Source organism: Alexandromys fortis, unplaced genomic scaffold, assembly GCF_014885135.2.
Source record: "Alexandromys fortis isolate MF-2015 unplaced genomic scaffold, M_Fortis_MF-2015_v1.1 scaffold_221, whole genome shotgun sequence".
In the NCBI taxonomy this organism is placed as follows: Eukaryota; Metazoa; Chordata; class Mammalia; order Rodentia; family Cricetidae; genus Alexandromys; species Alexandromys fortis.
The window spans coordinates 1,425,736-1,452,725 of NW_026068096.1; the positions used below are offsets into that span (position 1 = coordinate 1,425,736).

The window sequence follows — 26,990 nt, forward strand, 5'->3', positions numbered from 1 at the left end:
GCGGAACACCTCCCTGGGCTCCACTTTCCTCCTGTTTCTACTGCTCCTCTTCCACACCCCACCCTGCTCCATGCAGATCCCTTCCCCCCTCCAATCTATGCCAAGGAAGGCATGTGGTCACATGACCTTCATATCCAGAGCACCCACCGCCTTTTCTTGATGAGGCCCTCTGCCTCTGCTCCCCAAGTGCTGGGATTAAAGGCGTGTGCCACCACTGCGCAGCTGGCCCATCAGCTCTTTTAACTCAGTCTAACCTGTTTCTCTTCATCTACGTTTGCCTCAGTGCTTTTTACCTTTCATTCTGAGTCCCACTTTCCTGCTTGTACCGTGTCTGTCTGTCTGACTGCCCCTGGTGTCTCTTTTTTCTTCCTGAGCCCAAGTTCCTCCTCCTCCTACTTACTCTGCCTGCGTGGAAGTCCTGCCTATACCTCCTCCCTTGCTATTGGCTGTTCAGCTTTTTATTAAGCCAATCAGGGGCCTTAGGCAGGCAAGGTGAAACAGCAACACATCTTTACATAATTAGACAAATGCAACATATCTTTGCATAGTTAAAGACAAAACATCTCTGCATCGTTAAACAAATATTCCACAAGTTCCAGGCCAGCCTGGGCTACAGGTCACTCTGATTTACAAACAACAACAGCAAAAAGCTGGAGAGAGAGCTCAGTAGTGGAGGGCACTTGTTGCTCTGGCAGAGGAGCCAGATTTGAGTCTCAGCACCCACATGGTGACTCACAACGATCTGTAATTCCAGTTCCAGAGGTGTGGTGTGGGGTCCTGACACCCTCTCCTGGTCTCTACAGACACTAGATGCTCGTGTGATGCCCAGAGGTGCATGCAAGAGCATTCATGCACAGAACACAAACGAATCTAAAATAAACAAGCAAAAAGAGATAGACGCCAACTTACAGGAACATGGTTTTTTTAATGCTTTTATTTCTTAAAGAAAATCCAACAGGGCCCAACAAAATTCTATCTTAGTCATACCATAAATCTTATTTTATTTTATTTTTGTTTTTTTCAAGACAGGGTTTCTCTGTGGCTTTGGAGCCTGTCCTGGATCCACCTGCCTCTGCCTCCTGAGTGCTGGGATTAAAGGCGTGTGCCACCATCACCCAGCTCATACCATAAATCAAAGACCCCAATGTGTCCACCCTCCATGGATGCCAACTGTAGAGCAGAAGCAGACAGAAGCAGATAGAGCCCAGGTCTCCAGCACTGACATGCAGAGGTTCAGTCAGACCTTCTGACTCATCTGACACTGTGGAGCAGGTGTAGTGCATGGCGCAGGTGCTGGTGGATGGCGGGAGTGCAGCCATGACTCCGTAGGACGTCCAGTGAGTAGGAGCTGCCCGTACCTGGCCTTCCCAGCTCCCAGAGGGTGAGCAGAAAGCCTTCACCTTCCCCACTCAGCACCAGCTGGGTTTGGGACGTCCTGAGGCTGACCTGGGAGAGAGTGACATTAAGATCACAGTGACCAGAGTCGACCATGCTGGCCCCGGTTCTGACCCTGCGGGTGAGCACAAACACTGGTTATAGGATCTGCACCTGTGAGAGTCAAGATTGGAAGCCAAGGGTTCCATGAAATCAACAGAAATGGTCTCAACTGGGGATCCCACCCCACCCCTCAACCCGGTACCACAACCTTTCCTTCATTCTCTCTCCTTTCATTTTAATTTACTACTTGTGTATATTCGTGCATGTGTTTGTCACGGCACACACGGAGCCATCAGAGGACAACGTGCTGGAGTCTGCTGTCTGCCATGTGGGTCCCGGGGGCTGAACTCGGGCCATCAGGCTCGGAGGCGAGCACCGTTAGCAATGAGCCCCTCGCCTACCCGTCCGAGTCTCTTTCATTCTTCTTGTTTTCCTTTGACTGGGTAAAAGGCTGGCTTCAAAGTTTCTATGCAGCCAAGGATGATCGTGAACTCTCGAGTCTGTCATTCATGCCTCCCTATACCCAGAGCAGCCACAGGTTTGAAGGTTCGGGCAGACACTCAGCAGTGACTCTTCAGGCCACTCGGCTCCATCCCACATCCTCTCTGGTTCTGTGCCCCCTCGACTTCACTGTGCCCAGAGACCCAGGATTCCCTAGGGCAGGGAGGCTGCTGTCTGGCTCTGACTGGGCTGAGGACACAGGATGTGACCTCTGATTCCATATTCTTTCAGAGGTCACACAGTCCTGAATGCTGTCAAAGCCTGGTATCCTGGTTGCTTACCTGCACGGTCCCGTTGCTAAACAACATGACCAGTGCCTGGGAATCGGCAATGAAATTCAGCAGAGAGAAGTCAGGTGAAGCGGGTGCCACAGCCATGGACACAGTCCCCTCCTGTGGGGACATGCTGGTCAGGGTCCTCCGGATGGACACCTCCCTCTCCTGTTCCTCCCCACACTCCAGGCCCTCACCTCCCTCAGACGCCTCTGCATATAGCAGTTAAAGAGCCGCAGGACAGCCAGCTTGGCACGCAGCGGGCTGGGGACATCCCTCAGGGCAAAGGTCCACAGAGTCCCTTGGTCAGGTTGGTAGGAGACATGGCTGGGGGCCAGGGACCTGATGAGTCTCTGTCCTGATGACCCATGCTTGGGGGGTTCCTCCCTCATAGCTGTACCTCATTGCTACCCAAGCATCACTGTACTGCATATAACTCTGGCCGGTGGTCAGTCAGGGCACTGGCCACCCCAGGAACACCTCTCATAGGCCAGCTACATCAGGTTCAGGCTCCTCATCTGTCTCCATAGAAACGGCCACTACCCTCCTGGCCAGCCCAGCGGCCTCTCTGACTGGCCGCCTCTCTCACTCCAAGAACACTATGGTAAAATACCAGTGCTTGGGAGGCGGGCTCAGTAGCAGAGGACACCCCCAAAGTTCTCGGTTCCATTCCCAATGAAAAGAAATAGAAATGAGCCGGGGGCCAAGGGAGTCAGCATGAGAACCTGAGTCGGGGTCCCAGCACCCAGGTAAGAGCCAAGTGGGGTGGCAGAGGCAGGAGGATCCCTGGGACTCACTGGCCAGCCAGCCTAATGGAAATGAGAACCCCTATGTCAGGAATAGGAGGAGGAGCCATTGAGGAATGCGGGTATGGGCCTCTGGCTTCTTCATGCACACAAGATCAGGCCGGCACACAGTGTGAGTCGGTTCCACATTGCTGAACTCAGCCTGATGCGGTCTGACGTCACCTCCTTTGTGTTCAGAGACATTGTGTTTCCCTGCCTGAAGTAGCCAAGAGTGGCCTTGAACTTGCTCTGTAGCTAGTTCTTGAACTGCCTCTGTAGCTGAGGGTGGCAATGAACTCCTGATCCTCCTGCCCCTAGCTGAGGTGCTGGGATGACGGGCGTGGGCCTGTTCACACCCTGGTGGGGAGGGAACCCTGGGCTTTGTGCCTGGCAGGTGAGCGCTCTTGTCTACTGAGCCACCATCTGACTTCTCCAGGAACATGGCTTCCCCAGGGACCCCCTCTCCCACCTCAACTGGTTTTCGTCATGTGGTAAAGAACAGGAAACCAACTCTGTCGTTTGTGTTACCAAGCTCTCCTCCTGGTGGACACCCCATAAACAGGTGATGAGAGGTGGGGTAGAACTGGGTCCCTGGGGATAGGAGTCCCAGCAATTACCCTCCTTGGGGGCGCAGCGCCATGTGGGAGCCATCCCGAAACAGCACGCCACTGCCCCCGTTGGACAGTTGGTAGCCAAAGCCGTACTTGAGGGAATAATCCACCCACTTGGGAGCCCAGAGGACAGGCCGCTGCTCCCCTGGGGGTTCCTGGGCAGCTGAGCAGAAGGGGAGAAAAAAAGAGCCAGGGTCAGGTACTGGGCTGGGAGGGGTAGGATGAGGAGGGGCTGGGTTGGGGAGGGAGGGTCTGGGTGGGGTTTTGCTGGGCTGTGTTGGGGTGGAGTTGTGGCTGTTGCTGTGGCTGTGGAGGGAGCTGAGCTAGGGTGAGGATGCTGTGGGCCTGGGCTAGGCCCTTCAAGGCCCCCTCAGCCTCCACTTTCTTCTGGCTGTCCTACCCACAGGTCCTGCATCCAGGCATAGGTGCATTTTCCTGGTTGCCGCCTCCACCTGAAGAGCCCAGCTCCCCTTTGGGTCTGTTAAGACAGAGTCACATAGGTGCCCAGACAGCAGTGAACATCCACCAAAGAGGGGGTCCCCTCCCTCTCCCATCAGCCAGGTCCCACCCCTTCCCCCTCCCATCAGCCGGGTCCCACACCTGCCCTCCCGAAAGGTCTCATATCAAACCCTGACTATTCCCAGGCGTTTGTTAGGTTTTACAGGTGGACACACTGAGGCCAGCCGTGGCTGTGGCCCTCATCAGGACACAGGAAGTCCCTATTACGAGTCCTCGGCATCTGCCCCCGGCGAGGCTCTCTGCTGCTCACCTGCTAGGTTGGTCTGCAGGGTCCCGAGTGTGAGGAGGACCGGACTCTCAGCACAGAGAGGAACCCTGTCCTGAGACAGAGGTGTTTGGAGAGAGCAGAGGTTAATGTACCTCCCATTCTTGAGGGAGCCCCCAGAGCCCAGCACCCCACTTTACACAGAGAACAGGTTTCCTCTTCAGACAAAACTTGCCTGCTGCACAAACTCATGTAGCAAGCACTCAACAAATGCAATGAAAACTGAAGTGAGCAGGGTTCCGTGGTCTCCAAAGGTTAGGGTGAGGGACAGCTGGGACTGGAGCTGTAGCAGCCCCAGTGAGGGGGCTGTGGGCGTGGTCAGGGTGGATTTCAGCCTAGAATCCCCCAGTGAGGGGCTGGGGGCGTGGTCAGGGTGGAGCCCCGCCTAGAACCCCCAGTGAGGTCTCTAGAGTGGAAGGAAGCAAGTTGCTTCAGTCCTGGGCTTCAGGAAATTCTAGGCGTTCTTCCCGGTAACCCTCACTGAACTGCTCACCTCATTGCTGGACTCCAGGTGGTCAGGTTCGGTCCCTTCTTCTGCAGGGCTTGAAGGCTCTTTTGAGGTAAAAGGACCTGAGGGAAGCACAGGTTTGGAGAACAATGATGACAATCGCTCCTGCCATCCTCTCCCACCTTGGTCAGGCAGGTGGAAGGGAGACAGATACCAGGCCTGAGGCAGGCGAGAGGCTGTGACAGGCTAGGGGACAGCTACTCACAAGGTGACCGGCACTGGGTCAGCAGGAGCTGGCCCACTTTGCGGAACAATCTGCCCAGCGGTGGTGGGAAGGCAAAGCCGGGCGGGCTGTGGCAGGAATGTGGAGGCAGCCGCTCTGGAGTGAAGCCCTTGGGAGTCAGTGAGCTGGGGTCAGCCCTGGATCTAGACGGTCCCTGGACCCCAGGGGCTCACCCGGGGGATACCCCCTCACCTGAGTAAAGAAATCGTCCTGGAGTACGTGGTCCAGGCTGGGCCGCTCAGCAGGGTCGGGTGCCAGGAGCCGCGCGATGAGGCTGCGGGCGCTGGGAGACAAGTGAGCGGGCTCGGGGTAATGGCCTTCCCGGATACGGCGGTACATCTCCGACAGGGGCGCTGCGGCGAAGGGGGGCGTGCCCGTCAGCACCATGTACCTGTGCCGGGGCAGGCGGGCAGAAGTGAGCTCACACCTTTGTCTACACACCTGGCCACGCCCAGTCCACCCCAGACTCCACTGCCCCTGCATCATCCCTGCCCAAGACACACTCCACCTGGCTGACCCCCACCTGCGTCACCTCCCCAGGGCTAGCAATGACAAGTGTGCACTGCCATGCCTGGCTTGTGTGGTCTGGGGATGGCATCTGGATTTCATGCGTGCTCAGTTTTACCAACGGAACCCTAGCTGCAGCCACACTTGAATTTAATTGGCACCCAGGATGGGACAAGAAATCCAAGCCTGGACATTAAGGGCCAGGTGCTCACTGGGTGAAGAGGCAGGCATCTTTACTCTCAGCACTGGGAAAGCAGAGGCAGGGGGATCTCTGTGAGCTCAGAGCAAGTCTGGTCTACAGAGGGAGTGCCTGCTCTAGCTAACACGTGATCATCTGTTGTGTGCATACACACCCACCCCAAGCTCGCTCTCCTTGCCCACACCCGGTCTCCCCGGGGGGCCCCCACCACCTCCCCCAGACTCGGTCAGCCTCCCTCTTACATGACACAGCCCAGAGCCCAGATATCAGACTTGCAGGAGTGTCCGTTGCGGGACACCACCTCAGGAGCCTGGAAGTTTGGGGTTCCGCAGAGCACCCTGGGAGGGAACCATGAGAGGTTCAGGAAGGCCGGCCAGGACTTCCTGGCCCCACTCAGGACCACCAAGACCTCCCACCTTTACCTGTGGCAGTGACCGGTGGGCCCCACCCGGGCAGCCAGCCCTAGGTCTCCGATCTTCACCTCCATGTTCTTGTTAAGGAAGAAGTTACCTGCGGGTGCGGGGAGCGCGGCATGGGAACATTGTAGCCCCCAGCCCTTCGCCACCCTCGCAGCACCCCAAAAGTCCCTTCCTCATGCTTACTGGGCTTCAGGTCCCTGTGCACAATGCGATGCTGGTGCAGGTAGCGCAGGCCGCTGACCAGTCCCAGAAGGTAATAGCGCACCTCAGGCTCCGTCAGCGTCCTCCGTGCCTTCAGCACGTGAGCCAGGGACTGCGGGCGGGCGGACTGGGCACTCAATAGATGGGCTGTGGACACTGTGCATACACCCGAGCCCAGGGAAACCCCGCTCGGCCAGGGCAAGCACGGCTGAGCTGTGTGGGCCTAGGTGGGGACAGGGGATGCTAGTGACTGGACAGAGGGCAGGAAGCGACATGGCGTGGGCACAGGGAGACACCGGTAGTTACGGGGACCTAGAGACACAGACAGGACAGACAACAGGCCTGTCTGGCTCTCAGTGGCCTGACCCAGGCCTCACCCCAGTCACCCCCTCAAGCAACAGGGGGCTCAACACAGCTCAACACCGCCTGGTTTAGCGAACCCAGAGCCGACACACGAAGCCCCCCCCCCCACCAGGCCCACGGCTACCTGGCGGCTGCAGTACTCCAACACCATGTACACGTGGTCGCGGTCTGCGAAGTGTGCGTGGAAGGCCACGACGTTGCGATGGCATAGACGGCTGTGCAGGGCGATCTCACGCTCCACCTGTGTCCCCATGAAGGTCCCTGAGTGCGGTGCAGGCGACAGGCCCCAGGCCTGGCTCGCTCACAAGGAGGGAAGCAGGGCAGCCCTGGGACAGGTTTTGGGCAGGTGTGTGTGTGTGTGTGTGTGTGTGTGTGTGTGGTGGCTGGCTCACCTTCCCGCGCAGGCGCAGCCGCCCCGCCCCGCCTCTTGGCACCACCTTGAGGGCGAACACCGCACTGGTGGACATGTCTGTGAGCTTGTAGCAATGGCTGAAGGCTCCCTGCAGAGGACAGGAGACAAGATGCAGACAGTGGGCCACACCCAAGACACAGGCCTGCTACAGACTCAGCCAAGGCTCCGCAGCTGTCACACCCAGACACCCCACACCACAGTCCCCTGCCAAAGAGATGAGACCCACAGACTTTGTCAAAGCAGGAGGCCCATGAGCTCTGTTGCACAGGACAGTGAGGGACCCATGACACCCAGAAACACAGCACCCCCCCACAGCATCCACACACACACACAGCATCCACACACACAGCATCCACACACACACAGCATCCACACACACAGCATCCACACACACAGCATCCACACACACACAGCACCCACACACACACAGCATCCACACACACACAGCATCCACACACACACAGCATCCACACACACACAGCATCCACACACACAGCATCCACACACACAGCATACATACCCAGTACTTCCACCTACAAACACAGCGCCCTCCTACCGCCTTGACACACATCCACAAACAGAACTTCCACACACACCTACAAACAGCATACCCCCACTTGGATCATCCACACACAGCACCCATATACAAACCCAGTCAGACACCCCCACAGCAGGTCCACACACAGCTACACGCACAGCACCCAGACTGACAACACCCAGACACACGCACACACAACACACACCCAGACAAACTATCTGGACACACAACACCCAGACTCAGAGCTCAACACCCTCCAGCGCCCTTGGCCACCAAGAGAGCAATCCCCAGTCGCAGCCAGGTAGACAAGTGGGTGCAGGGCACAGACCGCACGGCTGCTCAGCACCCACCGCGGGGGGAAGTGACAGCCTCGCCATTGCATGTGGAGCACCAGTTGTGCACCCATGGGACACTCAGTGCCCGGCTAACGCGGGCGACCGCACTCGCCCCGCACACGCCCGCAGACAGCGCGCCAAGTGCGGTTCCCACCTCGCCATCTGCCCTGCAGCCCGGACCCCAAACTCAGGGAACCCGAGGCGCCAATCATCGCGCGTTCATTCCCACCCAGCCCTCGACCCTTCCAGCTCTCCCCCTTCTCGCGTTTTGAACTCGGGTGTGTGTGAGCGCGCGCGGGAACCCCCACCTTGCCGATCAGTTTCCCGCGCCGGTACACGCGCCCTGAGCCCGGGTCGCGCAGGAAGGCGGCCACCAGCTGGCGGCTCCGCCGCCGCCGCTGTGACCGGGGCTCCATCTGCTGGGGTGGGCCTGGGCGCACAGCGGGCGCGGGGACTGCGCAACCCACTGCCGCCGGCAACACTGCTGCTCTGGGCCCGCGAGCCACGGGAGCCGAGCGGCGGGTCTTATCGGAGAGTGGGGGGCGGGGCGGGGCCCGGACACCCAAGGGATCCTGCCAGCGCCAGCAGGTGCTCTGGAACAAACCCGGAGCCAGGCTCACTCAGTTCTGCCGCGCTCCCATCCCTGTGCCTTCTAGGACAGCACTCGGTTCACCCATTGGAGAAACTGAGGCCCAGTGGACTTGGCTGGTTTATTTGCAGAGAAGCCCGCCCCAGGAGTCTGTCTGGGGTGTATGGAAGACCTGAGGCTGGTGGACCAAGTGCATCTGGCTGAGTCCTCCCTACAAGACAGAGCGCCGCGGCCTGTGGGACTTCATCAACTTGGGCACTGGGAAGCCACAGCAGGATTCAGAGGGAGGGCAACCTAGAGAGGTTTGGTGACATAGGGACCAAAGACAAAGGGCTGGAAGGCTAAGGGCACAAGTGAAACACCGTGGGGTGGGGTGCCACGGAAGAATGGCAACCAGGATGAGGGGCAGAAGGTGGGCACTGGCTGTGATAGCCGAGTGAGAATTGACCTTTAAGATGGAGGTGGAGGCTTAGATGCGGCTGATAGAAGAGATAGCAAGCTAGCCTGGAGACTCTTCAGAACCTCAGGCAACCCCTCACCAGAGCCAACCCTCCCGTCCAACACCCCTCTCGTGCTGCAAGCAGCCATTTCTGCACCACAAGGATGTGGGTCCCTGGGCACCACCACCGTGTGCTGGCTGGGAGTCCCCTCAGTCCCAAAGCCAGGCAGGCACAGGGCAGGCTGTGAGCCCTGCCATCTGCCTGTAGTATTAATCCCTGAATGTTACATAACACAATAAATGGGGACGGATTAGCTTGACTACCAGCGGCTGGATTCAGGTTATGGAATTTTCCAGAGGCAGGATTTAGAATCTAGCCTGGCTCTCTGGCTCGTGCCACCGAGGGGGACAAAAAACATCCCTCGAGTGCTCATATCTAACTCTCCCCCGGGAGCGTTCGGGAGTCGCTCCGTGTATCTTGTGGAAAGCGGCTCATACAAGTTACTGGTGTCTCCTTTGCAGGTGGGGTGAGGGTCCCTGGTCGTCAGCAGCAGCCAGAGAGTCCAGAAGCCCAGATAACAGGAAGCTGGTGCGGGTGGGGGTGGAGAGGGGGTGCCCAGGCACCCAGTTCCCTCTCTCTAGCCCACCCTCTTCCCGGGTTGGCTCAGTCCATTGTGGGCTGAACACCTACTGTATTTGCTGAGTATCTTGCGGTTGTGTCCCAGGTAGCCCAGCCTAGCCCCTGTAAAATGATTCCATGTTTAAAAGCTATAAGGAGTTGGTTCAAGGTTCAAGCACATGGAGGAAGAAAAAAGGGTTGGGGGCGTGGGTTTGTGATGGTTGCCTGGGACACTGCTAGCCAGAGTTCTATTCCTGGGACCACAGTGAAAGGTGTTCTGTGACCCCCACGTATGTGCTGAGCCTTCTCATGTCCACACTCAGACAGACAGTAAAAATGACAAAATTTAAAACACAGTTTGGGGTGCAAGACAAGAGTTACCAGGTTTTTTCCCCTGCTGTGTGCTATTCATGCCCCAAGTGGCAGACATGGAGGCTCCCGCAAGCTCAGGGTCTCCCAGCGTGGCTCTCAGGTGGGGCGGACCCCAAATATCTGACGGCTGTACTTTTGTCTCCTGGTTTCCAGCCCCAGGGAGTAGAGACAAGCGCTTGGGTGAATGGCTAAGTCCACAGAATAACAGAAACTTCCTGGGGAAGAAGGAACGGAGTTGCTGGCCTGGAGCCCTGGAGCGTGCTGATCTGCTGATGTCTCTCTCCCCGCTCCCCTGGCTGCTCCTGTGGTGTCTCTAGCTGAGTCTGCACCTGAGAGCTGGGTGGCCTCCTCCCAGCCTGTGCCCCTCTGAGGAAGGGTACCCCACCTCAGCCTGGTCCAAGACACTCTTGGTTCTCCTGAAAAGCCTCTGACAACGTTAGGAGGAGGAGTTGTAGGATGGGTTTGGGGGTCTCCTTTGGGGGTGGTGGAAAATGTCTAAGTGAAATTATACCCCAGGATCACTGTGCGGTGGTGAACAAAAGATGTAAACTTTGACATGGGTGTGTGCCTCATGCTCATTACAAGGCTACGGGGGTTGTGGTTTCGGCTGCTCAGGGGTTAAGGCAGGAGGATTGTGAGTTCCAAGCTACCTTTGATTACAGTGTGAGTTCAAGAGGTAACCTGTGATAACTAAGACCCTGACTCAAAAACTCAAAGAAGCTGGGTGATGGTGGCCCACACCTTTAATCCCAGCACTCAGAAGGCAGAAGCAGGTGGATCTCTGAGTTCAAGGCCAACCTGGTCTACAGAATGAGTTCCAGGACAGCCAGGGCTACACAGAGAAACCCTGTCTCAAACAAAACAAAACAAAAATTAAAAACCAATAATAACAAAAAACTCAAAGGAAAAAAAAAAAGATGGACAGAGACACACACATGTCCCAGCAGCCAGAAAGACACAGCAGTGTCCACGAAGGCATGACGGACACGTGGTGAGGCCCATTCCCACGCTGGAATAGTGCGCAGCCAGGAACAGGACTGAGATGGCGCCCACAGCACGGGGGGGCTCTCGGGGACATGGTAGACCCAGATGCAATGTGGCACTCCAGGACAGGAAATGCCCAGAGAGAGGAAGTGGGTTTGTGGGTGCATGGCAACAAGGAAGTTCTGGATATGAATGGCAGGGACAGTTGCACAGACCTGGGAAGGAGCCCTGCACTAAGAAGAAAAATGCCTGTGTAGGCCAGGGTGGCCTTGAACTCCCAGCCCTCCTGAGTTCTAGATGACAGACATGCACTACCACACCTGGTAAAAACTGGCCGCCTTTACATTAGGCATTGTCACCGAGCTCCCACAGCCCGCATCTTAGGCCTGCCGCGCCCCAAGCCCAGTCCTGTTCCTTCCTGTCTCTGTGCTTTTGCTGACCTGAAACAACCCTTCGGACTCAGCAGATCTCTCTGGAGAAGTTTTAGGAAGCTTTGCTCAAAGCGCCTGCTGCAGGTGAAGGGGGTGGTTGCTGTCCGCCACTGCATCTCCCCAGAGACTCTCAGGGCTTGTGTGTGGGTCCCTGAGGTGGCCCAGGCCTCCCAACCACATGACTGAGGAACGGTGTGCTGTTCCTATCTGGGTTCCACGTGGCTGCACCCGTGAGCTCTCAGCCACTCACGAAAAGTCCCCAGAGACTTGGAGTCCCAAGCACAAGGAGGCAGGAGGGAAGCGACTATCCTGAGCACCTCAAAAACCCCAGGATCTGGGCAAAGTGACCCGGCGTGAGCATGTGTTAGAGGGACACCCAATGCGCTGACTGCCCAGGAAGGTGACTTTAGCAGTGGCGGTGGGGACGGGCTGGCACGAGCCACTCATGCCCCTCCCACATGTCACTCTGAGCCCCTCATATGCAGAGCCTGAAGCAAGGGCTCCACTCAGTCCTCAGGGCCACTGAGTTTGGAACCCAACTGGGGACTGAAAATTGAGGAAACTGAAGAAAGGACCAGAAGGATGGCCTACCTCTGAACCCATCCCCTCTGGCCAGCGGCTCTGCCCTGGATGTCAACTGTTTTCCTGTCCAGTTCAGAACTGCCAGGAAGGTCTCGACACTGTGGCACCCTCAGGGTTGGACCAAGTCAGCCCCATGTGCCCCCCACACCACTCCTACCCCAGGGCTTTTGCACACACACCCAGCCTTCCCTACCCTGCGCCTTTGCACACACACACACCTCTCCTACCCCAGGATCTTTGCACACACACCCAACCTGTCCTACCCCAGGCCTTTGCACACACACCCAACCTGTCCTACCCCAGGCCTTTGCACACACACACACACACCTCTCCTACCCCAGGGTCTTTGCACACACACCCAGCCTGTCCTACCCCGGGGCCTTTTTGCACACACACACACACACACCTCCTACCCCAGGGCCTTTGCACACACACTCAGCCTTTCCTATCCCGAGCCTTTGCCCAGTCAGCCTTTCCTACCCTGGGCCTTTGCACACACACATACACACACACCTCTCCTACCCCAGGGTCTTTGCACACACACCCAGCCTGCCCTACCTGGGCCTTTGCACACACACTCAGCCTGTCCTACCCTGGGCCTTTGCACACACCGTTGCATTTCCACAGAGCACTCATGTCTTTCCAGGACAGCCCAGAACCTACAACCTACAGATGGATGCTGGACACACACTGTGCCCCACCCACACTGGAATAGCATACAGACACAAACAGGAGTGAGGCTCCCCGGCACATGCTGGAGGATCAAGAACAAAATTCCCTGGGCTGGAGAGATGGCTCAGTGGTTAAGAGCACTGGCTGCTCTTCCAGAGGACCCAGGTTCAGTTCCCAGCACCCACGTGGCAACTCTGTTTGCTAGCCCAGATCCAGGATCCAACACCCCACACAGACATAAATGCAGAAAAAGACCAATGCATGGAAAAAATAAGATGAAAAAAAAAGAAAAATAAAGTAAAATAAAAAAACCCAATTCCCTATTCCTGAAATGTCTACTCAGACTTTTTCTTTGTTTTTAAATTTTATAGTTATTGAATTTTTATTTTATTTTAGTTCTGCATATGTCTGGGTATGGGTTGCACGAGCTTGCGGTCACTCATTCCCCTGGATTCCCCCAGAGCTGCTCAACATGGGTACTCGGAACTAAACTCGAGTCCTTTGCAGAAGCAGGAAGCGAGCCATCTCTCCCTCTCCCCCTCCCCCCCTTCTCTCAGACAGGCGCCTTGACTGTCCTGGAACTCACAGAGATCTGCCTGCCTCTGCCCTCCGAGTGCTAGGATAAAGGACTAGAGTCACCACTGCCCAGTCCTGAAATCTTGCTTATTGTCCCCAAGTGGTTCTACCAGCAGCTTCAAGGTCTGATTTGTCCTTGAGCTGCTCCCGAAGGTCTGAGTCATCCATGTTCCTGCTGACAGGGTTGGTGTCCTCAGAGGACCTGCATCCTTGGTGCCACTGACCAGCAAGTGGGACTCCTGCGGCACAGGCCCCGCCCTGCATCCTTCCTCCTGCCGGACATGGCATTGACCTCTAAGCAGGGACATTGATCCCCTCGCTGAGCAGGGTGCTGTGTGGAGATTGGAACTAGCCAGGCTTCTGCAGGAGCCATCTGTTTTTGTCTGTGTAGGTCTTTTCGCTAATGGCAAGGAAAGAGCTGAGTTTCAGTATAGACGGGGGTAGGCAGATGATGGGGAAGGAGTGAGCCAGGAAGGAAGCACATGCCCGTCCAAGTGGAGGTATGAAGATTCCCAGTTTAGGGTCAGGGTCACCCTTCACTACAGAAAGAGTCAAAGCCCAACCAGGGCAACTTGAGACCCTGTCTCAAAACAGTGTGTGAGACACACAGCTATAACCCCAGCGCTGGGGGGGGGGGGGCTGGAGCCGGGAGGAGCGGGGCGGGGGGAGCCGGGCGGGAGGAGCGGGCTTCCTGGCCAGCCTAGGTGAATCCAAGAGTTCAGGGAGAGACCCTGTCTGAAAAAGACAAGGGGAAGAGCAATCGATGATGACGCCTGAAGCCACCTCCAGCCTCCACACGAATGTATACACACAAGCGAACCCGAAACAATGTTGCCAACACAGAAAGCAATTTAGGCATCCTACCTCAGATCCTGCTGGATCCAGTTTCTGAGACCCTGGCCCTGCCTGCCTACTCCCTGTAGTTCTTGAATTGACAAAGAAGCAGGTACCAGGTGGGAGAGGGCAGTGGCAGTCACTAGGAAAAGTCAAAAGAAACAAAACATTTCCTCCGTTACTGAGCACCCAAGAAAGAAGACAGGAGCCAGGAGCTCTCCCATCCCACCCTTGCTCAGGATGGCCTGGACAGTGTGGGTCCTAATTCTGCCCCCTCATGTGCCATGGTGCAGCTGGAAGCCCCCGAGAGTCCTAGTCTGGATCGGGTGATGGGACCCCAGTGTCTCAGGAGGCAGAAGGGAGCATTCTAGGAACCAGGTGGTAAGGCACCAGTTCTCAGGGACCTCAGGAGAGCTCTGGTTCCAGAGGGCAACATGAGGTTTCGTCTTCCTGATTTTTTTTTTTTTTTTTTTTTTTTTTGTTTTTTCGAGACAGGGTTTCTCTGTGGTTTTGGAGCCTGTCCTGGAACTAGCTCTTGTAGACCAGGCTGGTCTCGAACTCACAGAGATCCACCTGCCTCTGCCTCCCAAATGCTGGGATTAAAGGCCTGCACCACCACCGCCTGGCTCATCTTCCTGATTTTTGAGACGGTCTCACTCTGGAGCCTAGGCTGGCTGGGACTCGATGACTTTGAACCCCTGATCCTCCTGTCTCCACCCTCTGCAGTTCTTGGAAGTTAGGTGTGTGTAACCGCTCCTGGCTGTTCTGTTGGGGATGACATCCCCCTCCCAGGTTTTGCAAGCGCTTACGGGTAAGCCCCGACCCCAGAACCCTGTCTTGTGCTGAGACCAAGTTTCATGTAGCCCAGGTTAGTTCAAACATCTTATGTAGCTGAGGATGACCTTAACTCCTGACCCTCCTGTGCAGCCACGCCCACTTGTACCCTCTTGATAAATGTTAAAGTGCTGATGCCAGGGCCCTGAACATATGGATAACCAAGAGCCGCACTAAACCCTGTCCCCTATCCGCACCCCGTCCTGACAGGGCCTCGGAAATGGGTCCTAGAAGTTCCGAGGATGGGGACCCAGCTGGGTGGGGCCTGTGGAGCTGAGCTGTCCCCAGCAGCAAAATTAAAGGAGCTCTGGCTCCCTCGTGCGCCCTCTACCGGGCGGAGCCGGGACTGCACGAGGCGCCGCACAAAGCCTGCTCCGTACACACCCCTGCAGAGCTCAGCACTTTCTGCATAAGCGCTAGTAGGTGCCCGCTCTATAGCCTTGCGGGGCTCGGCTTTTGCGGGGCTTTTGCCGCGCGCCTGCTTTACCGCGTATAGCGACTGCTGTAGGGACTCTTGGGAAAGAGCCACTCTTCAGGGCAGAGTGCCTGCTGTATACTATCCCTGCGAGGGGATATGCCTGTTGTATGTGTGTGCCATGCTGTACACAGTGCCTGCTGTACGCATGTTCTGCAAGACATAGTGCTTTCTGCCGGGCGGTGGTGGCGCACACCTTTAATCCCAGCACTCGGGAGGCAGAGGCAGGCGGATCTCTGGGAGTTCGAGGCCAGCCTGGTCTACAAGAGCTAGTTCCGGGGCAGACACCAAAGCTACAGAGAAACCCTGTGTCTCGAAAAACCCAAAAAAAAAAAAAAAAAAAAAAAAAAAAAAAAAAAAAAAAAAAAAAAAAAGACATAGCATAGGGCCATGGTGCCTGATGTGCATCTCCCCTTCAGGCCCGGCTCTGTGCACTCCCTGGAGAGTATAGTTCCTGTTGTGTATGTCCTCTGTAAATCAGCGTCGGTGGTGCTGCCGTCCCCAACACTGTCCCCATCTTTGCTTCACTGAGAGGCCCCTTCCTCTCACATCAGGAATTCAGGACTGTCCCTTATTCTTGTGCTGACCCCAGCTGGGCCACCCCTCTCTGTGGCCCCTGTTCCTGACACTCCATGCCAGGCCTTAATTCTTTTCATCTGGGTGATGGGCGTCAGAAGTTGGAGTGATGGCCTGGTGGCCTTCTCCCCTCACTGGCTGCTTAGCTCACAGCTTTGTGTACACAGTGGCTTGCAAAATGACACTAAGTGGTTATACTCGGAGGCGTTTCCAATGGCTGGCCCTTGCTGGGCCCTGAAGCAGGTGTATACAGTAGGCTCTGTGCCCTGCATGGAGTAAATACTGCAGGCAGTCTGCGTTTTAGGGAGTGCATACAGCAGGCACTGCGCCCTGAGGGGAAAGTGCCCGGACCCTGGTCAGCCAGGCGGGCTTCCTAGAGGAGGCAAGTTCAGCGTCCAGGAGCAGCGCAGCCCACACAGCACCGACCATCGGAGTGTTGCAGACTTCCACCCGGCTGCCAGAGGCCGCCACGGAGGGGCTGGGGTTGGTAGAAGCCTTGGAGGATCCAAAAGAAGCTGTCTGGGGAAACTGAGGCGGAGGACTAGAGGCCAGAACCAGGCGCGGGAAGCTGCACTGGCGGCGGGCCTGGAGGGCGGAACCGGGTGGAGCATTGGTGACGGCAGCGCACGGGAATGTGCAACAGGGAGGGTCCCTCCATCCCCAACGGGCATGCGGGCATGCGGGGCCTCTTGAGGGGATGCTAGGGGCCCGGGTGTGGAGTCTGGTTATATAGGGGATATGAAGACCAGGGCGGGGGTCTAATTGGGGGTAACAGGGACCAGGGTGGGGAGGCCTAATTGCGGGTGATGGGGGCCGATTTGGGGGGTCTCTGGGATGGATGGTTGGGATGAGTCGAGGAGCCTGGTTTGAGCGTGTGATGCGGATGGGGTTGATGAGTCTGGTTGCGGGGTGATGCAGACCAGGTCCGGGCACTCAGGATGGGAGGTCGCCCTGGTACACACTATCCCATTCAAAGCCCCAGCTCCGTGCGCATTCCCCGGCCCTGAGTGCGGTGCCCAGAATAGCAACCCGGTAACCCCCGCGCACCGCCCCGCAGCTGGACTTCCCAAGGTCATTGGCATCCAGGATACCAGGACCAATGTTGGGCCACGGCGCTGTCTGGCGCCGTCGGTCAGTCCCCTGCCGCAGCTCCAGGCCCAACCCAAACGCCGGTTCCTACCGCACGAGGGCGCCCCAGGCCTGCGCCCTCGGTGACCCTAGTCTGGGCGCGCCTGGGAGGCCCGGTGGGAGGGACCGACTGAGTTCCCAGTCCCGCACCTCGGGGGCCCCGCTGCTTCCGCCAGTCCCTGGGGCGTCCCAGGGAAGCCTGGACGCCTTGCGTTGGGCTCTGAGCAGCCGGTAAATTCCTCTTCTCATCCTGCCAATACCCCGGTTGGTGTGGCGACAATGCAATTGGCTCCTTTCCCTACTTGGGGCGAAAGCAGTGATCCCTAGGATGGCCGTAAGTTTGGGGTCGCGCTTCCTCTGGGGTGGAACTGAGGCTGAGGACTGGCTTGCCCAGTGACTGCTCCGTCAGTGCAGGAGAGGGGTGTACTGCTCCGAAAAGGGCATAACTGACGTGGATATACGGCCCCCCAAAAGGAGGTTGTGGGATGACCAAATCCTCTCCCCAGCCTCTCCCTTCCCGGGCCAGCCCAACCTCTGGGGCCGCAGAGGGAGGGCTCCCGGCGGCCGTCTTGAAGCAACTCCCCAGGGATTCCAACTTCTACAGCCACCTCGGTCCCCAAGGCGTCCGAAGGGTGGAAATGACAGCGTCAGACTGGCTGACAAACGGGGAGAACCTGGCTCCAGCCGGGCTGCGGGACCCCCGCCTTCCCCTTCATCAGGTACATGGGCCGTGTGGGCTGAGAAATTGAGCTCCTGTGTGCCCTTCAGAGCGCTGGCCCCGACCCCAGAAGGGACTCACGGGGCCTTGGTTCCCGTCCCTCCTGGCTTGTCCTGCCAGGCCCCGATCACGAGGAGGGCGTGGGCCGACAATGACTTCATCCAGTCCTTGTAGATGGGGAAACTGAGGCCTCTACTCAGCCCTACCCGCCCCCTTCCTCTGCAGACCCCCTGGGCATCGCAGCCCACACTCCTGGCAGATGATACCATGATGTTGGAAGGAGGCCAAGTCAGCTTTCCTCTGCCCGCCACAAGGGATCTCCATAGACTATGGGTATCCCGGAGCAGAGAGGTCCCCAGGGGCAGAGCTGGCTGCTCCCTCTACAGGGTCTCAGAGACTCAAGGACACTGCACAGACAGGGAAACTGAGGCCTGAGGAAATGGAATGGTTGGCTCCCAGCCACCCAGGAAGTTAGATGAAACTTGCACCACCTAAACACTGTCCTTAAAAGATTCCTCTCATCGTTGGCACTGGGACCAGCTGTGTGCATTAGAACAGAACACGCTAGCCAGGAGTTGTGGGGCATGCCATTTATTTATTCATTCATTTATTTATTTTTATTTATTTTGTTTTTTCGAGACAGGGTTTCTCTGTGTAACAGCCCTAATTGTCCTGGAACTTGCTCTTGTAGACCAGGCTGGCCTAGAACTCACAGAGATCCACCTGCTTCTGCCTCCCAAGTGCTGGGATTAACGGCTATAAAGTGAGTTCCAGACCAGCCTGGACTACACAACGAGACCCTGTCTCAAACAAAGAGTTGGAAAGATGTTCAGGGTTAAAGACCTCATCCTGTGCTTTAAGAGAACTCACGTTGGGTACCCAGCACCTTGTCAGGCTGCTCACGACTGTAACCAGCTCAACTTAGGGGGTCGATGCTTCTGCCATCTTTGGCCACAACACTAGAAGTAAAAATAAATTCTGTTATTTCGTTTTTAAGGACACAGTTTCTCTGTGTAGCCCTGGCTGTCCTGGAACTCGCTCTGTAGACCAGGCTGGCCTCCAACTCACAGAGATCCGCCTGCCTCTGCCTCCTGAGTGCTGGGATTAAAGGCGTGTGCCGTCACAGCCATCTAAAAACAAGATTAATTTTAAAAAAAGTAACAACGCATAAAATTTCCTAGTCCCCACTGAGTGCCTGACCTGAGCCAATAATCCCCTCAAGGCTTTCCGGAAATGGGGGTGGGACTGTTGTTACCTCATTCTTTTTAGAGACAAGAGGGCCCAGAGAGGTTTAGCCGCCATCCGGGATCACACAGCCAGCCAGGGCTGAGATGGCAACCCACCCTGGTCCCGCTGATCACCGCCTCTTGGGACTTCTGTGCTCCCTCAGACCCCGCCTCTTCCGGAATCTTCTGCTCCTGTTGTGGACCCTCCTGAGCTGTGATTTGAGGGGTACTGCTCAGGTAGGGGGGTGAAGGAGCTCTGGAAGCACACAGGAATGTGGATGGGGGACCCCAGCTCTCCTTCTGGCTGACCCTCCTCTCTGCCCTCAAGTAGGGTCCCGGGGAATGGACGCCCTGGGGGTCTTGGAGCAGGTGTTCCAGCTCTTGTGGCCGGGGCGTCTCGGTGCGCAGCCGCCGTTGTGTCCGGTAAGTCGGGAGCCCCTCCCTCAGCCGCCGCCCGCCCGACCGCGCCCTCTGCCTGCCCACACACGCAGTGTGCCCTTTAATCCCACGGAGCCAGCTGGAATGCGGGTGGGGCTGGTGGGGGCAGGCGATGGGAAGGGGTCCCCGAGAGGGTGGGGGAGTCCTGCTCCGCTCAGAACACCCTTTTCTTCCAGACTTCCCGGGGAGGAACCTTGCTGGGGAGACAGCCATGAATACCGGGTGTGCCAGCTGCCGGTAAACCCCAGAGTCCGCCCTGAATCTCTTGCTTTGTTACACCCACCCCAAATAACCCTCTCGGTGTTGCTGGTCTGACCTACTCGTCTATATCCTCTCCCAGGACTGCCCGCCAGGGGCGAAACCCTTTCGAGACCTGCAATGTGCTCTCTACAATGGCCTTCCCGTTCTGGGTACCCAGAAGACCTACCAGTGGGTGCCCTTCCACGGAGGTGAGTAATCTGACCTCCTGGGATTGAAAAGAAACAGAGAACTTTGAAAAGAGTTAAGAAATACCCACAGAGGCGGGCACTGCAATGGGGTTTTGAAGCATATATAGAGCTGATGGAGGAAAGAAATGGTCCCTTTTACACAGGATCAAACTCCAGGCTATGGATTGGTTTAGAGTTTTATCCAGAGGCCAACAGTTTTCAGACTGGTCCCACTAGCAGGAAATGTTGTCGCACGGAGCTGAAAATAGCAGCTTATATAACTGGGTGCCCGGGGCAGCACGCCTCCAGACTGAAGGGAGACAGGCAGCTTCGGCCACCGGAGGGGTGGAGAGCGTTAGGACTAGCCTAAAACGGAGACCCTTTCATCAACCCTTGGAGCCCTATCCTGTGCCCAAGGCATCGACTAGGTTGGCCTGTCTCCGCCTGCCACCAGCCAGCCTGCAGCGCTTATCTGACAGAGAGGGGAAACTGAGGTACACTACAGGCCGGTAGTACTGCCATACTCCAGGGCTAATAAAGGCAGTTTTATTGGGCCTGAAAGAGAATGAGCGCCAGGAGGGAAGAGGGTTGGGGTATGGAGAAACGGAACAAAGAGGTGTAAGGAAATTTATGGCCAAGAAGTGGTCCTGCATGCCCTTAATTCCAGGACAAGAGAGGCAGAGGCAGGTGGATCTCTGAGTTCGGCCTGGTCTACAGAGCTAGTTCTCCTACAGCCAGGGTTATGTAAAGAGACCCTGTCTCAAAAAAAAAAAAAAAAAAAAAAAAAGAAAAAAGAAAAGAAAAAAAGGCAGAAAGAAAGTACATGGCCTGGGGGGCGGGGGACAGGATGGAGGTTGGCCTTGAAGGGCAGCGCCTGGGGGAAGGAAGCTGGAGGTGAGGGCTGGGGAGCTGCAATGAACTGCGGGTAGGGACTGGTGATGAGTTGAAGGCCCCGGGCTCACGCATCCCTCCCGTCCGCAGCACCCAACCTGTGTGACCTCAACTGCTTGGCTGAGGGCCATGCCTTCTACCATAGCTTCGGCCGCGTGCTGGATGGCACCCCTTGCACCCCGGGGGCCCAGGGCCTCTGCATAGCAGGCCGTTGTCTGGTGAGGACCCCTTGGCCCTGCCCCACCACGGTATTTCCCTCCAGACTCCGCCTTTATATGTGACCCCCCCCCCCCGTCCAGACGGCCTCCGGCCAATTACAGCAGTTCCCGCCCCTACAAACTACTCCGCCCATCGCTGGGGGGGGGAGCCTCAGGCTCCTTCAAAGCCCCGCCCATTTGGCTCCAGGCTCCACCCACTCCGCAAGTTACCTGCTCATAGCTCCTCCCACAGGCTTTGCTCCTAGGGCCTTCTTTCAGATCCCTCCTTCATGTCCAAGCCCCGCCCACCCCGGACCCCACCCACTCCGCTCTGCTCACACTAGGTCCCTGCCGGCACTTTCTCCAGCCCCGCCTCTGCTTCGCCCTTAGCTCCGCCCACTCGCGACGCCTGCTCCGTCTGGTCACGCCCCCTTCCGCAGCCCCGCCCATTCTGACCCAGTACCCTCGCCCCCGCAGAGAGCTGGCTGTGACGGGCTGCTGGGCTCCGGCGCCATTGAGGACCGCTGCGGCCAATGCGGTGGCGCCAACGACTCGTGCCTCTTCGTGCAGCGCGTGTTTCGCGACGCGGGTGACTGCCCCGTCCCGCCTCAGCGCATGCGCTTGAGGAGTAGCGTTGAGAAGGGTGTCCCTTTAACAAGGCGGGCTCCCAGGAGCCAAGACTCTCGTTGATTGGACATTCGGAGGCCCCGTTCCTCGAGCCTTTCTCCTGATTGGCTCATGTCAAAGCGTCCCACCCTCTCTCTCGGGGGAAAAAAAATGCCCTTTTAACCCCTTTCCTGCCTCTTCTCCATAGCTTCTCATTTAATCCGCAACTATCCATCCCTGCTCACATGACTCTGTCACCCAAAGTGCACCTCTCCACTGCGCACCTCAGCTCATCCCTCCCTGTGCACCCCAGAACATTCCTGCGCACCCCAAAGCATCCCCTGTATACCCCAGTGCATCCCGCTACTGTGCACCCCTGAGCACACCCGAGCATCCCAGAAAATCCTGCCTTGCTACACCCCCAACCTCCCGCCTGTCCCAGGTGCCTTCGCCGGCTACTGGAACGTGACTCTGATCCCCGAGGGCGCCAGGCACATCCGCGTGGCCCAGAGCAGCCACAACTACCTGGGTACGGTGAGGCATCAGGGGAAACTGAGGCTGGGGTGTGGGGACAGGCAGTTTCCGCGAGCGCAGGCTGACTGCTTCCTTGCAGCGTTAGTGGAGCGCGATGGCCGCTATGTGATCAACGGCGACGGGGTGCCCAGCCCACCTGGCACCTACGAGGCCGCGGGTACCCGCGTGGTCTACACCCACGGCGTGGGCCCCGAGGAGACCCTGCAGGCGTCCGGCCCCACCTCCCAGGAGCTGTTGTTGCAGGTGGGTGGGAGTGGACGGTTTGAGGCAGGACACCGGGGTAGGTTAACTGGGGAGGCAGGGGTCCGAGGGGAGAGCGGGCCGCCAGCTCCCGCGCGCCCTCCCGCTCCAGGTGCTGCTACGGGAGCCCAACCCAGGAGTGCACTTCGAGTTCTGGCTGCCCCGGGAGCGCTATGGTCCCTTTCAGGCTCAGGCGCAGGCCCTGGGCTGGCCCCTGCGACAACCTCAGCCCCGGGAGGTGGAGCCTCAACCTACCGAGACCCCTGCGGTCCGGGAGGCCATCCCTGCTCGGGATGCACCAGGTGAGATGGGGACAGCGGGAGCGGGGTCAGGCAGGAAGCAAGTCCGGCCTGTGTCACTCACAACACCCTCCCCGTTCCCCCCACCGTAGACCCCTGCGGGCCTTGCCCTGACAGCCGGGGCCGTGCACACCGGCTTCTTCACTACTGCAGCAGCGACTTTGGTGAGCCCCCTGACCTTTGGCTCCTTCTACTGACCCCAATGACCCTTAACTCCTCCTAGATAGTTGCTCTGACCCTCTCCATTGAACTCAGCTGACCCAAAAGCCTTGAGGGTCCACCTGACCCTTGGTGTTACCTTCGCGCAGTATTCCAGGCCCGTGTGCTGGGCCGCCACCGCCAGGCCCAAGAGACCCGCTATGAGGTGCGTATTCTGCTCATCTACAAAAACCGCTCGCCGCTGCGCACTCGAGAGTATGTGTGGGCGCCAGGCCACTGTCCTTGCCCATCACTGGCTCCCCATCGAGAGTACCTGTTGGCTGCCAGACGAGTGGTCAGCCCTGATGGCACACAGGACCGGCTACTGCTGCCCCACGCTGGCTATGCTCGGTTCTGGAGTCCTGCAGAGGAGAGCCGAGTTCGCCTGGCTGCCCGGCGCTGTCCAGTATAAACCCCCGGAGGTCGGAGCCTCATCAGGTGTCCCTGCGACACAGTGACTCAGGAAAATCTCCCGCCTGGATTATTTTGAGACAGGTTCTCACTGTGTATATAACCTTGGCTGCATAGACCAGGCCGGCCTCGAACTCACAGAGGTCCACCTGCCTCTGCCTCTCCAGTGCTAGGATTAAAAGCCGGCCTGCGTCATATCTAAGAACTTTAAGGACCTCCAAGATCCTGGCTACTTCCATCAAACGAGTTTGGTCCATTCCTTCTAAAATTACTATTTAACTTTTACAAGAACTTAGAAAAAGAACAAATCCCTTCCCTGTCACTTACCAGCTGTACAGGCTCAGGGACACCCCAGTAAAGTGGCTGTCACTGTGCTCAGACATGCTCAGACACACCCATTCCCATCTTTTCCTGACACCCCCTGCCAGTGCACTGGACCCATTATGAGACCAGCACAGGACGGATGAGAGACTGGGAGCACACAAGAGAATCGATGACCCTCCAATCCCGCCCTCTTCAGGCTTCTCACATCAGCCACTCAACAAACCTGTCCCCTCTGGGTCCTGTCTCTGTCATATGGTCTAACCTGTCTTCGGTGACCATCCAGGTCTGGCTGGGATCCAGAGGTCAGCGGACTGTCAGCTTTACCCTTGCTCCTCCACAAGAGCTCCTCTGGCCTCTATCCCAAGTCCTCAGTTTTACCATCTGTTAGCTCTGACTGTGTGCGGGAGACCTGACAAGTCGTGGGGAAGCAGTGCTGTTGTGGGAAAGCAATGGGTCACTTTGTTTGATGGTTATGTGATAGTCTTTTGTGGCACCGGGGTGCAGAGAGCACCAAGAACCTCTCCCACATCCCACACAGCGTGTAGCTGGGGTCTACAGGGATCTGTTGGATCCTAGCTCCCCCTGGTGGCGGAACCATGAATTCCCAGGCGGGAAGATGGTCTGCAGGGGCCAGTCCAGAAGGCCTTGGGGACCTCACACCCACCTATAACGGCTGCCCAACCTGACACTAGAGTCCAGAGCAGGGTCATCTCTGCTCGGGTCCTGGCGCTGAGCCCGTACACATGACAGCACGGGTAACCCAGGAGTAGTGGGAAGGCGTAGGTGGCTGGTATTACTGGCGCGTGCCAGGAGCGTGAGGCCTGGCTTTTCCCCTGGGTGCTGCAGTACTGCCCAGACTGCTGATTCCAATGACAGACAGGGAACTGTCCCCCAAAACGCCATTCACCTCAAATTTGGCTCTTTGTGGTAGTCAATAAAGGGGGATGTTTTAACTTGAAAACATTGAGAGTCATTAGTAAACGAAAATGAAGACCGCAGGAAGATACCTTTGCTGGCCCGGGCCTGGGATCCCAGCGGGGAGGAGGGGGATCACCAGGGTCACCTAGGAAGCTTAAGGAGAGCGTCTCAAAATAAAAAGTGGACAGTCAGGCGGTGGTGGCGCACGCCTTTGACCCCAGCACTCAGGAGGCAGAGGCAGGCAGATCTCTGTGAGTTGGAGACCAGCCTGGTCCACAGAGCGAGTTCTAGGACAGGCTCCAAAGCTATAGAGAAACCCTGTCTTGAAAAATAAATAAATAAATAAGACAGAGGGCCTGCCATTGTGGCGCAGATGGTAGAGAGATTGCCTGGCAGGCATGAGAACCTGCGTTCAAACCCTAGGAGCCAGGAAAAGGCTGTGCAGAGGATCCTGGGGCTGATGGCCGGCTTAGCCAGGCCCATGGCTTCCTAGTTCAGTGAGAGTCAGTAAGGTCTCACCTAGCCTAGGCTAGACCCTGGTGTCCCCTGATCCTGTCCTAACCCATACCTGGCTCCTCTGTGGTTTGAATTAAGGGGCCAGGTTGAGGAGCAATCTGGCCTTGACAGGAGGGCCCCTCCTTTCCACTGCCTCATCAATGGCTGACCCGGGTGGGTGGGGCCCACCACAGAGGGGAGGAGCTATTGCCAGTTCCCTTTTGCAGCCCCCCCCATCCCCAACTCTGAGCAAGCTGGATTCCCCCACACCCCTACCGGCCCCTACCCACCCAGACCATACTGTAGTCAGATCATATTTTCAAACCAGCTGCTGCAGCCCAGGGGACCGGCACCCGGGGCTGGGGGAGGCTAATTAGTGGCTGCCCTGGAAGAATCCAGAGCAGAAACTGAAGTCCTCCCCAAGATCTCCAAGTCACTGTAGGTCCTCTGCTCCAGGGACAAGGGCTTTTCATTTTCACTGCTCCTCAAACTTGCCAGGTCCCGTCCCCCTCCCCCACCGTGCCCAGGGCTTTGCACCTCTGCCCTGGGACCTTTGGACATCAGCTCCTATGACCCCTGGCAAACAGCAGTCTTCTCAGTCTTACTTCTGCAATGATTTGCTGAAATTTATTTTTATTACCTTTTTTTAAAAAAAATTCTTAATATGCACATCAGGCTAGCCTGGAACTCACCACATAATTAGTCCTGGCTGGACTGGAACTGCTATGTAGATCAGGCTAGCTCAGACTCAAAGAGGTCCTCCTGCCTGTGCCTCCTGAGTTCTGGAATTAAGGACCTGTGATACTACACCCCGCCCAATACTTCTGAAAAGGTCTCATGTAGCGCAGGCTAGTCTCAAATTCTCACTGTAGCAGAAGATGACCTTGAACTAATAAATGCATTGAGCCCAGTAACCCAAGTTTCTTACTTCCTCCTCCTCCATTCGAATGCACCAAGATGGGGGCAACCATTGACTGCTCTAAGATGTTTCATTTTCTGGAAACTGTGTTGGAGGCATAGAGAGAGGCCACACGTCCCTAGCAGAGCCTTGGGAGAGATTGGGTTACACAAGACAAAGTCACCCCAGGAACAACTCGGTGACAGCATTGTGTGCAAATACATTAGGGTTTATGTCTGATCCCACTGTGATTTCTACTGAATATTCCAATTGAAGAGCTAGGGGTGGATAGGCCAGCGAAAATGAGGGGTTTGAGGCATGGTCAGGTTGGAGCCCCGCCTAGAATCCCCAGTGAGGGGCCGGGGGCGTGGCCAGGAATGGAGCAGTGGTCCAATACTCAGAATCCCTGGATTCCATCTGAGGACTATGAAAATAAAATCCAATTACCAACTGTCTCGGTCTGTGACCCTGGCTGTCTGCAGGGTGCGTCTGGACCTGGCCGGTTCCACACTGGTCCCATGTGCACAGCCCAGCACGCCACCTGCCTAGGCACAAGTGTCAGGTGTGGCCAGAGCTGTCCTCTCACCTGCTTGTGTGGAGAGAGAGGAGGGAACAGACTTGGCCCTAAGTCTATGACGGGATGGGGGTGACTGATGTGTGTGTGGCTATGTGGTCCCTACTGAGACATTCCTGCCTGAGGGAGGGAGGGAGGGAGAGAAAGAGGGAGGGAAGGAAGGAGGGAGGGAGGGGTAAACTGGAAGAGAACCAGAGGAGGGAGGCTCAGAGACCAACAGAAGGGCCAGGAGTTATGTTGCCAAGGAGGACCCCAGCTCAGTTCCCAGCATGCACCTTGGCGGCTTCACACCTGCAACTGGTGCCTCTGTCCATTGCCAGCACCTTATGTACAGATATCAGTGGTGACACACGCCTTTAATCCCAGCACTTGGGAGGCAGAGGCAGGCG

At 57.1% G+C, this 26,990-nt stretch overlaps 2 protein-coding genes across 6 annotated transcripts; one reads left to right on the forward strand and one right to left on the reverse strand.

The window, feature by feature from the left end:
- Positions 1-1,192: 1,192 nt before the first annotated feature.
- Plk5 (polo like kinase 5 (inactive)) lies at positions 1,193-8,511 on the reverse strand. 2 transcript variants are annotated; one of them, XM_050123417.1, is made up of 15 exons: positions 8,404-8,511; positions 7,203-7,310; positions 6,935-7,051; positions 6,430-6,559; positions 6,250-6,337; positions 6,070-6,165; positions 5,314-5,512; positions 5,104-5,230; positions 4,884-4,960; positions 4,376-4,445; positions 4,007-4,084; positions 3,613-3,769; positions 2,408-2,537; positions 2,220-2,330; positions 1,193-1,446 (listed from the first exon to the last, which is right to left on the reverse strand). In XM_050123417.1, exons 1-15 carry the CDS (start codon positions 8,509-8,511, stop codon positions 1,252-1,254), a joined length of 1,791 nt encoding a protein of 596 aa, XP_049979374.1. In that variant the 3' UTR covers positions 1,193-1,251. The 2 variants fall into 2 exon arrangements, with proteins under 2 accessions (XP_049979374.1, XP_049979373.1); XM_050123416.1 differs by having other exon boundaries at positions 6,430-6,574; positions 6,920-7,051.
- An 8,686-nt stretch (positions 8,512-17,197) lies between these two features.
- On the forward strand, positions 17,198-26,906 carry Adamtsl5 (ADAMTS like 5). 4 transcript variants are annotated; one of them, XM_050123419.1, is made up of 13 exons: positions 17,198-17,540; positions 17,713-17,925; positions 19,194-19,387; positions 19,482-19,573; positions 19,765-19,825; positions 19,929-20,037; positions 20,998-21,125; positions 21,495-21,693; positions 22,153-22,239; positions 22,324-22,487; positions 22,597-22,786; positions 22,876-22,947; positions 23,092-26,906. In XM_050123419.1, the coding sequence occupies exons 3-13, from the start codon at positions 19,256-19,258 to the stop codon at positions 23,391-23,393; spliced, it is 1,536 nt and encodes a 511-aa protein (XP_049979376.1). In that variant the 5' UTR covers positions 17,198-17,540; positions 17,713-17,925; positions 19,194-19,255; the 3' UTR covers positions 23,394-26,906. The 4 variants fall into 4 exon arrangements, with proteins under 4 accessions (XP_049979376.1, XP_049979377.1, XP_049979375.1 ...); XM_050123420.1 differs by having other exon boundaries at positions 17,811-17,925; XM_050123418.1 differs by lacking the exon at positions 17,713-17,925 and having other exon boundaries at positions 17,199-17,540; positions 23,092-25,717.
- The last annotated feature ends 84 nt before the right edge of the window (positions 26,907-26,990 follow it).